General features: G+C 32.8%; 1 protein-coding gene across 1 annotated transcript in view; it reads right to left on the reverse strand.

Moving 5' to 3' along the window:
- LOC132745249 (WASH complex subunit 4-like) overlaps positions 1 to 13,205 on the reverse strand; it is a 73,879-nt gene that overhangs the window by 41,978 nt on the left and 18,696 nt on the right. The window contains 5 exon segments of the mRNA XM_060734113.1: positions 2,807 to 2,932; positions 3,880 to 3,997; positions 8,503 to 8,669; positions 10,601 to 10,728; positions 12,205 to 12,322. Of these exon segments, the coding sequence (XP_060590096.1) occupies positions 2,807 to 2,932; positions 3,880 to 3,997; positions 8,503 to 8,669; positions 10,601 to 10,728; positions 12,205 to 12,322 (657 nt within the window).

The raw sequence follows: 13,205 nt of genomic DNA on the forward strand, positions 1-13,205 counted from the left end.
AATTTTTTTTGAGGGCAAAATTAAAAAATGCCCGTTTTTTAAATTCTTTTTTCATTTAATTCCCCATTAAAGTTATTTAAATAATGTTTTTTCAATCAACCTTCAAAATTTCTTTAAAAAAAAATCCATTCTACTTTTTTGCTGGAAAAAAATCAAGGGAAACAAAAAGCCACCCCCGGGCCCGGGGGGCAACGCCCCGATTTTTATTTTTTCTAAACCGCAAATTTAAAAATTTTTTAACATATAAAAACTTTTCCGTTTTTTATAAATTTTTATTTGGTCTGTCTTGTCAAAATTTAGTTTTTGTTTTTTTTATTTTTTTTGTATATATATTTGAATAGAAACTTTGAGGGCCTTTTTAAAACAAAAAGGGCCATGATGGCCCTAAGATCGCTCCCCTTTGACTTATCAAACTTCTTTCCAAAACAATTACCTAGAAAAGCTTTTAAAGGGGGAAAAAGGTGAGTCAAAAATGTGACCACTACAGTATTAACAAGGATTACCATATTTGAGCAAATGCGACCTAGTTTTTTTCCCAAGGGGAACATAATTTAAAATTGACCTGAAATCATCAAAAAAAAACTTTCAGAAACCCAATTTTCCCGGATACTTGGGTTCCAAAAAAAAGTAGGGAAATTTGGGGTTGGGTTAAAAAAGATTTTTTCCCATTTTTTGGGTCCCGGGGACCTAGTTTTTACCCTGCGATTTCGAACTTTATCCAAACAATTCCTTTGACCCAAACATTTTCCCGAACCCAAATTTTTTATGATAAATTTAGTCAAAATGTTTACACAGAAATTTAACAAAGGGGGTTTTTTTTTTATTGGGCGGTTGACCTAGTTTTTTTATTCCCAAGGGTGGAAACCCTGTTCGATCTTGACTTAGAAATCATTTAAAACAAATTTCAAAACCCAAATTAAAAAAAATTTGGGGCACAACAGTAAACCACTAGAGTTTTTAAAAAAAGATTTTTCTTAAATTTTTTGCTCCTGTTTACCTGTTTTTCAATCCCAGAAAGTCCCATGTTTTGAGGTTTTTCCAGCAAATGACCTAGACAAGTTTCCTGACGAAGTTTTTTAATGACAATTGAGTCAAAAATTGTGACGCACTAGAGTGGGTTTAACAAGGTTTTTAACTTATTTTTTAGCTTGGTGACCTACTTTGTCAATCCGAGATGACCCATGTTTCGAACTCAATACCGAGCTATCACCTAGACAAGCATTTCTTGACAATGTTTGATGATGACTGATGCCCAGGAAAATGTGAACCGGCTACTAGGAGTGGTTAAACAAGGGTTTTTCTATTTCCTAAGCTCCGCGGTTGACCTACTTTTTCATTTCGGCGAGATGACCCATGTTAAACTCATCCGGGAGCTATCTTACCTTGTAGACAAGCATCTTGACCGAACGTTTTGATGAATGATTTGATGCAAAAATGTGGTGCTCACGCACGCCTCGCTCTTACAAGGGTTTTTCTATTTTTAGCTCCGGTGACTACTTTTTTACATCCGAGATGACCCATGGGTTCCGAACTCATCCAAGCAATCAACTAGATAGCATTCTGACGCAAGTTTGATTGATGATTTGATGCAAAAATGTGACCGCTAGAGTGTTAACAAAGGTTTTTTCTATTTTATAGCTCCCGGTGACCTAGTTTTTCATCCGAGATGAGCCATGTTCGAACTCATCCGAGGCTTTCAACTAGATAAGCATCCTGACCAAAGTTTTGATGATGATTGAGGCAAAAATATATATACTCACACACCACTCACTCACTATATATAACTATGCCATGATATATATATATATATATATATATATATATATATATATATATATATATGTATATATAATTATGTTATATACATACACACATTTATATATATATATATAATACAATATACTTTAAACAATGATATACATGTATAATATATTATATGTTTTAAAAAACCCCCAATAAATGGGAAAATCTAGAAAATTCCCGTAATATAACCTTTTAAGGGGCAAAATCAATTTTAAAAAGCCCCAAGGGGAAAAATTTTGGGGTTTGGATAAAAAACAAGGTTCCCGGGGGGTTAAAATTTTGGTTTTTTGTTTTTAATATGAAATTTTTTCCCTTTAATAATAAACAAAGTTACAGTCCCGTTACCGCCAAAACCCAAAGAAAATTTCCCCAAAAAATTTTTACCCCTTTTAAAAACAATGTTTATTAATAAATTTAAGGTCAAGGTCTTTCGGTTTTTTTTTTAACAGTTGTTTTAAGATTATTAGGGTTTAAGTTTCATGACAATCCCTTTTAAAATAACCCAAAATTACAGCCAATAATAGGGAAAAAAAAGAAAATTTCCCAAAAATTTGACCTTCAAAGTCCAAGGTCATTTATGAGTGAAGGTCAAGGTCTGACTAGTTATTTTTAAGCGGATATCCTTGAAGATTATGTTATGTTCAAGTTTGAAGACAATCCATTCAAAAATAACAAAGTTAACAGCCAATAAACAGCATGAACAAGCAAAAATTGGACTTTTAACCTTGAAGGTCAATGTCATTTATGATGAAGGTCAAGGTTAGTGGTGGTCTACGAAAGGTCTTGTCCCAAGGGTTGTTGCTGGCCAAGGTATTGAAGACAAATACACCAAGAAATAAAAAAGTTATGATCCAGGTACAAGTTTGCGGACGGCAACGGGAACGCCGACCTGACTATAACAATACCTCTACTTTTTTTTTCAAAAAAAAAAAGTTGAGCTAATAAAATCACTTAAAACAAATCAATTTACTCTTATTGTCATTCAATCATACAGGAAGCATACCTTTAAAAGTTCAGTAAGTTTACACAAGGCGAGTACAGCAGTTTTGGTCATTGGTTTTTGCATAGAAACATGTAGGTTCATCACTGTCCTCACTAAATGTTGAATCTGCTGTCCATACAATAACCCCTGAAAATTTAAAACTAATAGTAAGGGGGCAACCCCTAACAGATAGAAAGGCTTATAGGTAACTTGTCCCAAAAATTTAAAAAATCTATTATTTAACGAAGGGCAAGAAAGCTGCCTCTCTAATTCTTCATCATACAATTTTAAATTTCTAAAAATTTTCATTCTCTCAGGTAATAGATCTGCAATTTAAAAAAAAAGAATGAGCAAACAAAGATGTCAATTTTTACTGTCCTCGTTCCCACTACAATCATGGTATTATAAAAGAAAAAAATCTCAATGTAGAAAAATATAATTAAAATAGGTTTTTATTATCATTTTCTGTAACAATACGGGATGTATTTGGACAAATTTTGGATGAGGCAACAGGAAAAAAATCAATATTAACTTTCAAGCTGTGTACGAGTCAAATATATTCCATATTGTACAGTAAACATGTAAATAATAACCTTTTCATTCTATCTCTCTAACATGTCCATCAAAAATAAAAACTTTTAAAAGAAAGGTTCAGCTTGGGGGGGAAAAATTTTTTTCCAAAATTTTGGGCGCGATTAAGTGGCGGTGGATAACGATCATAAATTTCCCCAAAAGTCCTAAATTTTAAATTGCCACAGGGGTTTTAGTTTTTCTGTACCACAAAATAAGAAATTTCTTGGTCAGTTAACACTTTGCCTTTTGGTCAAAAACAAAACAGCAAGACACTTTACCAGCTGTTGTAACGATATAATAACAAGCGCCTTTATGCAAGCATGGTTCCAGGTCTTTAATTTGTTAGAGATTGAAATCGAGAACCAGACAAGCGACTTTTAGTGCACATAAACCCAACCGTCCGATATGAAAATAATATTTTATTTTGGATCCAATACCGGATTATATTGGATGGTCACGAGGTACAAAAGCAGATTGCCGATTGGTTAAATTTATTAGATATATAATAAATATATATATACCTGTATTAGTAGTACTGATCTACTGTTCAAGTCCTCCATTAGTGTTTTCCCTCTTGGTAAATTACACTCCATTTCAACCATCCAAGCTGTTACTGTTGCATGAAATGCTTGAACATCCCTGACAGCAAATAATATATACTCATCAACCAAATTATAGAAAACAAGAACGCCATCATGGCCCTATATCACTTATCAGAGGATATGGTCTACTTAGCCAAGATTTAATTACCTGGACATTCCTATGTTTTATGTTAATTATCTATATATGTTTCATTTCATTACATTAAAGAATATATTTGTTTTTGTTTCTTTTTTTTGTACAAAAGGATTTCGAATTTTGTATAGATCTATGAGTATTTTTCTTTCTTTGTTATTGTTAAATCAGACGGCCGTACTGAAAATAAATACATCTTCTCTTATTGTGTCAACTTTGTATGTTACCTTCTCTAAATAAAGATTTTACTTTTATTATTATTATTATTATTATTATTATTATTATTATTATTATTATTATTATTATTATTATAAGCTCTAGCCTTTGTAGTTTTGGAGAAGATGATTTGTCTGATAAATATGATGTAAACCCATGACCCCCAGGGGTTGGGCCAATATTTGTAAAGGATTTGTAGAGGTCTACTACATGATGTTTCATGCTAATTATCTAAGCTCTAGCCTTTATAGTTTCAAAGACGATTTTTAAACATTTTACTTCATATAATGAAAACCCATGATCCCCTTGGAGAGGGCCACACTAGATGATGTTACATGTCAAATTAGGAAAACCATTTGACTCCTTGGGCAAGGCCAATTATGACTTTAGGGCTATTACTTGAACAAGCATGGTAAAGGTACACTACATGATGTTTCATGCCAATTATCTAAGATCTAACCTTTATGGCTTCAGAGGAGCTGATTTTTTTAAGATTTTTCTTATTGTTGCCATGCCAACCCTAGTTCTGCATGGAATGTATTTTGATATTATTGACCTGATAGTTTAGGAGGAGATGTTGCTCAGATAGAAGTGTGGATGGAGAATGCTGGACAGTCAGTGATGACAATAGCTAACCTTGAGCATGTTGTGCCAAAATGCAAGTAATTAACAAATATACATGTAACTATATTGAACTTTACAAAAGATGTGGCCAATGGCCCCAAAGTTCTCACTTGAGATCACAATGGTATCCTTAAAATACAGCAAGTTAATGTCAACTATAGCCAGGTCCTGCATACTTTCAAAGTTAACAGGACCCACTGTCCAGTAGATAAACTTTACAATGTCTGTGTGTCTATATCATAAATGCAAAAGCAAAGAATACCTAGACATTTGCACTTTTCTCTTGCATAGGTCAAACAAATTTTAATCTTCTAGCCTGGCTAAGAAAGGCTGAGTATATTGTATCAACAGACTAGTAATCTAAGGATCGATAAGAGCTTCAAACTTGGGAGCATCCCAGGGAAATTTTATCAAATTTGACCTGGTGATTTTAGAGAAGAAGTTGTTTGACAACGGATGCACTGATAACTGATGATGAACACCACACAAATTGTGATCACAAAAACTCATCTATAGCACTTTATGCTCAGCTGAGCTAAAACTCAACATAAATTCTCCAACGTACAAGTACCAAATTCAAAGCTATGAACAGATTTGGTACTTGCGAGGGTTGTCCCAAAATTCTGTAACAAATCTTATAGATGATTCATTTTGAACACCAGTACATATTAATTCACATACGTAACCTATCAATTTATTATTTTATTTTCATTTAATCAGGTACAAAAATCTATTCTCATTTAAACTTTGAAAAAAATTCCCGCGCACATTCAAAATAATCTGCCATGAATTTAGGCCTTGAATAGATTATGTTAATATTTTGGGATATAAAATCTCTGACTGCGATATATCATGCTTAAATTCCCTCTGCTGAATGGGGCTGCGGGCCGCCCGACGTTGGGTCCCCCCCTGGTGGTCTGCATCGGCCCATCCGGCCAGAAAAAAAACTCCGGCCCATTTCAGTTTTTTTTTTTTAAAAAGTTTCCAAAACTTCAAATGCCTTTGGAAAAGGAAAATATTTTCCAAAAAGAAGAAAAAAAAACTGTATTAAAAAAATAGTACAAACTCTGAAAAACTAGTTTACACTAATGCAAAATAGAAATAGAAGAAACAGACAAATATTGGGGACACTTCAGTAGAAAATAGAAACAGCTTTTATAAAAAAAAGGCGTTGCCAAAAGAAATGTGCTCGATGCAGCCTAGTTTTATTTCGGATGAAACTTGTTTTAAGACTTTACAACAAATACACTGAATATAACAGTCTAGCAACATATTCCTGTCATGACAAATAACATAAATGAAAGAAGAGTTTTGCATAACCAAAGGTGAGAATAAGAAAAAAAAACGAACATGAAGACTATCTCTGTCACCTATTTCCCACAGCTAGGGCAGATGTAACAAGGCCAGAAGTATATTTCAAACGAGTATAATGATTACCGTATAATAATAATAATAATAATAATAATAATAAAAAAGTTCTTATTTATTTAATTAGGTATGAGACTAATCAGAGTCTTAAATAAACTAATAAATGGTTTTTAAGTCTGTAATTGACAATTCACAGGTAAAGTGACGCTGTTTATACTTTCAATGCCACAAAGAGTACTTGCAGAAAGGCACATAATGTAGGCTTAACATCACTTTTGAAGTATGACATGACCAGAGATTAAAATAGTTGCCATGGTATTTACGTATCATTTTGTTGTTTGTTGATATTTTTCCATGTAAATTTGTGAAAGTGTTTCAATTGTATGAGTTTAAAACATATCAAAATATCTAATTTTTACCCATTTAAGCTTTTAAACACACTTGTCATATAATATTGGGACAACCCACATAAATCCCAATCACAGCAATGCTGCAAACACAAAAAAGTTGTTGCAAGTTAAATCTGTAATATCAAATATTGACTCTTCTCTCCCTTTTTCCTGGTTTGTCAATTATATTGTAAACAAATACCCATTTTAAGTACAAAAATAAATCCAGTTCCTTGCTCTCTGACATAAATGTTTTTTGAATAATTTATGTTGCTATATAATTGTGTATGTAATTATACATGTAACTACATGATTGTATTTTATTTTTCATGTTGACAAGTATAATCACTTTAAAATAAGCACAAGAAAAATAAGTAAGATAAGTTTTTTCCTTAAGCTCTACAAATGAAAGCGCATATAATGTTTGTGCTTCATTAGCTATTACCAATCCAGCAATAAGAAGAGCGTGTATAAAGAGTTAGTAGTCATACCAAAACATACCAAGAGCTGGCCAAGGAGCAGCATGTTCTACTTTTCTCAGTGCTGGACAAAACAAGAGGGCTAAGATGGCCTTAAATCACTCTCCAGATATACATTGACGTCAGTTATGAGATCACATTTGGGATAATTTTTAATATATTTGTAGATGTCTGCTACGAAAGACTTCAGGACAAATATCTAAGCTTGCATTGTAGTTTCGACTAACAGGTCTATATAAACTAGTTGACTCCCAAGGTATTGCCATTTCTAACTTCAAGGTCATAAATTTTGTAGAGGTCCACTAGGAAATGCTACTTACTAAATATCTCTAAACTGCTGAAGATGTAACCTCTACAGCGTTAACAAGGATTTTCCATATTTGGGCAGTGTGACCTTGCTTTTGACACAAAATGATCCGTTAGAATTAATATAAACAACCTTTCTGCCCAATTTCTAAGTTTTTTTTAAGCTGAAAATGATACCTCTACAATGTTAACATTTGGGCTCTATGACCTAGTTTTTGACCCCAGGTGACACATATTAAAACTTGTGCTAGAAACCATAGTAACAAGCATTGTGATATATTTCTAAGATATTTGGGCTGACAATGTCGCATTAAGAGTGTTAACAAGGTTTTTCCATATTTGGACTGTGTGACCTAGTTTTGACCCCAGATGACCAATTTAAAATCATAAAAACTACCTTTCTGGCTAATTTGCTGGATATTTGGACAGAAACAGTAACAAAGCCAACTCTGAGTGGTTACTTTATTTCTACTAGTGTAATGAGAAAAAGAACTAATAAAATGTTAAGCAGAAGAAGAATTATAAAACAGGGTTAATAAAACTACACAGAACCACACCAAATATACTTTACTTACTTTATCCTGTTGTTGCCAGAGTGAAAAGAAAAGATTTAATATTATAATATTGAATAAAATATGGTCAATCATCTTCTTAAGAAGAGATATTCAAACAAGAGCTGCCATAGGAGACAGCAAACTGATATCAAATTCTAGATACAGTTAAAGAAGACAAAACTAAGAATAACAAGCAAATTGTTATAATCTGTGTTCTACACTGAATACAGGTTATTTCTAACCACAACAAGTGTTTGATAAAATACGTAAAAATTCTTATTTTGGACAAGCCAGGAAGTTTTGTCCAGAAGCTGTCTGGTTGAGACATATTCTATTTTTTACTATGTATGTTCTTAACAAGTTAACAAATTTTGGAACTCCTCTTATCTGGGAAAGATACAGTTGCACTAAAATAAGGAGACTTTAGCAAAGGAATAGACTTCTATGAAAATAAAATATCAAATCATAATTACCTAGTAAGCATTTGGTTTTTCTGTTGCAACCATGACTCTTGACTTTGTTTGACCATGGCCAAAGACTTCTTGTCTAGGACTTTCACCATGTGAGCAGTTTGTTTGAAAAAATTTGTTTTGGGAAAACCCAAACACTAAATTTCCTCCCCAGATTTTATAGCGGGAATCTAAAAAGAAATTTAAAAAATCTATTTTAAAAGTTGCCAAAATAGGGCAAAATGCCCCCCCCCCAGTAGAGAAAAATAGGCAGGAACAAAAAGATGAGCACTTAAGTGTGTGAACCTTTGTTTTAAATTTAGATGGCTAAATTGGGAGGGGTCTTTGCAGGAAACAACAGCCCCCTTTTTGACTAATCTTTTAAATTTTTGTCATTGTTTCTTTAATTTTTTGGTGGGTCTTTTAAACACTATATAAATGAAATTTCCTTAATCTGCTTTAAAAATTTAAAATTTTTTTGGCCCCTTTTTTACCTGGGAAATGCCCCTGAGGTAAAATTATCAAACCCCCTTTTGCATCAAGATTAACTCTTAAAAGGCTTCAATGGTAACATACCCGGGGTCCATACTAAACAACAAATGCTATGTTTTGTGCGTCAACGGACTTGACAGACCCTCATTAAGCTTAGATTACATACATAATTTTGTCGAATTTTGTCGTGAAAACTTTCTAGAATGAAAGAAAATGGTCTAATTAAGAAAATGAATCTGAACACCAATATCTTTAATTCAGTTGTTAACGCTGTACAGACGTTTAAAATTTTGTTTAAGTGACGTCACAATGTAGCGCCAAACAGCACGTACAAAACAATCAAATCAAGTACGCTATCTTAATGTCGCAAACGAGTTAAGTTTTACATTTATTTCACTTTTAATAATTTGTATTTCGCTTGAAAAATTATAGAGTGAAATAAAATAAACAAACAAAGTTTTATCAACCTTTTCAAAATTTGTTATTCTCTAATGTTTTTACACACGGTAGATTTAACGACAGTTTTTTTCAACTCACTGGAACAGCCTTTAAAGGACGTTTCTATTGGAAACTCTGAGGCGAAAACAAATTTAACCACCAAACATAAAGTCCAACTTTATAATAATAATTATATTTTTTCTTGACGTGTTTGAATGGAAATAGATATTAATTCTTTGTGCATTATTGTATAATTAATAATGCACGTTTTTCGTTAAAATGCTTTGTAATTAATCACTCAGGCCTATCAGCCTTCGTGTTTATATTACTACGCATTTGAACTCAAACTGTGCATTTTTCTACAACAATGCACTCAGAATTGATATCTATTTCCTAAAAACCTAAGTTATATGCCTCTATGTGAATTTTATAGAAAACTAGAAATGTGTCCATAGGACACGGATGCCCCCACACGCCACTGTTCTGTCAATCTTATGACTCTAGGTCAAATATTTTTTGGACTACATGTGCCACAAGTTGAAAACTAAAAATCAACAAAGGGCCATAATTCTGTTAAATTTGGTTGCAGCAAAAATTCCTTCCTTTACTACCATCTACACATTAAGGTTGTTCATCCCTGGAAGTTAAAGCAAAATCTGCCATCCGGTTTAAGAGGAGTTGCGTTCACAAAATTTCTACATAGTATATAGTGAAAAAATCAACAAAGGGCCATAATTCTGTTAAATTTGGTCGCAGCAAAAATTCCTTCCTTTACTACCATCTACACATTAAGGTTGTTCATCCCTGGAAGTTTAAGCAAAATCTGGCATCCGGTTTAAGAGGAGTTGCGTTCACAAGATTTCGGGACGTACGGACGGACGTACGGACGGACACTCGGACAGACAAGTGCAACGCTATATGCTCCCACTCTGTGGGGGCATAAAAATCTGTATTTAGATTTAAATAATTATTATATAAATTAGCTGAGTTGAAAACGTTCTTTAAAGCAAAAGAAATAATTGTAATAATTTAAGCAATTTTGAAAAGGATCACTTCAAGTAATATATGTTGAATGATTGAAGAAAGTAGAAATGTGTCCATAGGTTCTTTATCCAGTCACATAAAAACTAACAATGCCACAGGGCAAGCTATTTTTACATGTATGTCTTGGAATTCCAAAAGCTCATCTTACCTTTTTATGAACATCCCAAAGTGATTTGAAAACTTTTTTGTCTGTCACTCTGAACAGTTGAAAATGTAGAATATAGAGTCCACAAACCCCAACAAACTTAAACCTTTGGTCAATTTCATTACTTTCACCTAGAATTACATAAAACATAGGTAAACATTATAACCTTTAAGTTAACCAATGATTATGATTAGTTCAATTTTAACATTGATCAATATTCTAGTGCTTTAGCTAGCTGACTGATTCACTTTCTCCTCACTCCTGTTCAAACCCTGCATTGAAAGTATTTCAAGTGATGAAACTTACAGTAATAGGTAATTCTACTCCAATGACAACATATTAATATATGGATGTATTCAACAGTTTCCAGAGAAATTAAGCACAAGTTTTCAGCTGTATTGGTTAGACATAAAACCAAAATAATGGTAACAATAGTTTATATTTTTTTATGAAAATCTAGAGCTGTCATTGAAGATGATTATACCTCAACTTTAACTATGTAAACAAGATTGTCATGGATCACTTACCTGAGTGCTAAAAATGGTCACAATTCTTAAATGCAGAAATAAGTAATTCCTTTAGGAATGCATTTTTTACCCAGACAGCATAATTGAAGACATTATGTGTTTTACTGTATAAGACTACATTATGAATAAGATCATAAAAACAGCTATATATTCCTTTGGTTAAACCAGTAGGGGACTAATAAGAAAAAGAGGAAAATTCAGACACACACAATTTGATATTCAACCTTGAAGTTGCAGATGTTGATCTTCAGGGTGACACTTTGACTGTGGTGAAGGCATATGCTATTTATTTTGACAATCCCTAAAGTAATAACAAAGAAATAACCTGAACAAAACTGTGTGCATATTCATACACACAAACACAAGGTAATTATATACACAAACAGACACACACTTTCGTTTGTGAGTGACATCAAAAGCCTATTACTATTATAAAAGTTTTAATGAGAAGACAACAATGCAGTATAATTTTTAACACAATGAACATGGAGTTAAAATTGACAATTATGAAGGAATCTGGTTCAGTCTCCAGTTTTGCTCAAGAGCATTTTGCTTACAGACATGATGGCTACAAATAAATTATTACCAATTTTGACAATCATATACATACATTTCTGAGCCTTTCTGGTATTTTTATACCACAAAACATCTCAATTTATGAACACCAATGCTAGATTATACTGGAACATTCTACTACAGAAAAGAAAAGTAGAAAATTTAATTGATCTTTATTACAGGTTTATTTGTTTGTTTAATTGAGTTTTACATCACACCGACACATTATAGGTCATATGGCGACTTTCCAGCTTTACTGGTGGAGGAAGAACTCCGGTGCCCTTCTGTGCATTATTTCAGGCACAAACCGGCACCTGAGTAGAACCACTGATGTTCCATAAGCTAGCTGGATAGCTTCCACATATAAAAGAATCCAAAGTCCCTGTCGGGATTCAAACCCACAGCAGTGAGGGGCAAGAGGTTTGAAGTCAACCACCTTAACCACTCTGCCACGGACGCCCCATTATTACAGGTAATCATCACTTTGGAATGACCATAAGTTAAGGTTTAACAAGACTCAGCTACCTATTCTAGCCTCTAATTCTGTTAGATATTCTCTCACATTTACAGCAAACTCTTCCATGAACACTGTGTTCTTTGTTACAAACACCTGCTGGTTGTCAAATACTTGCTCCACACAATTCTGTAACAAATAAAAGTTCACATTCAAGGTACGGTCTGACTTTGATCTTCAGTAAAAAATGAGCCAAATAGGAGAACTGCAATTTGGTGTAACACTCACCTGTTAAGGGTAATGACTACAAATAACAAATGTTTTGTAAATACCATAAGTTAAATAGGGACATTACAAATAAAAATAATGCTTTTAGGAATGTCAATAGTCATGATAATCAAGTATTCCAAAATTTTATTTTTAAATCTTTTTATAAATTTTGAAAACTTCTAAATTTAAAAACAAAATTTTTTACAAAAATTTATGTTAAAATGGGGGCATTAATTTTATAATAAAGTTTTTTAGAATAATGGGCCCTTTTCTTTTCAAACTGTGTCGTGTCAAAAATAATCAATACTGTATTCAAAATTTTAAAGTCCCATTCTTTTTTATGTTTCGAAAAGTTATAAAAAACCCGTAGGACAGCGTGCTGGGCTATTCGCATGGGTTGTTAGTTTTAAAAAGGGGGAATTTAAAATTTTAAAAAACTTTGTACAGTGACCCCCCCCTGTACATAGTTTTAGGGTTTTAAAAATTTAAAAAAGTGGGCAAGGGCTCAAAGCCAAAAACGTAAAAGGAATTTTTAAAAAAATTTGAGATGGTACGCAAACTTTGTTTATAATTGTAGATCAGAGGGTACATTTATAACAAAAATGGTTGTCAGACATATTTTCAATCATAGTTGTACTGAAACAGACTTTATTTTCTTTTGGATGTCAAATATACACATTAGTTTTACATCATTGAAGATTACACTCTCTATTTCTGTTTACATCTGAAACCATGTGGTAGAACTATAACTTTCACTCTGAGGTTATTATGAATAATAGCCGAGGATGTTCCAATTGTAGCA

Source organism: Ruditapes philippinarum, unplaced genomic scaffold (genome assembly GCF_026571515.1).
Source record: "Ruditapes philippinarum isolate M1 unplaced genomic scaffold, ASM2657151v2 ctg8_1_1_1_1, whole genome shotgun sequence".
Lineage (NCBI taxonomy): Eukaryota > Metazoa > Mollusca > Bivalvia > Venerida > Veneridae > Ruditapes > Ruditapes philippinarum.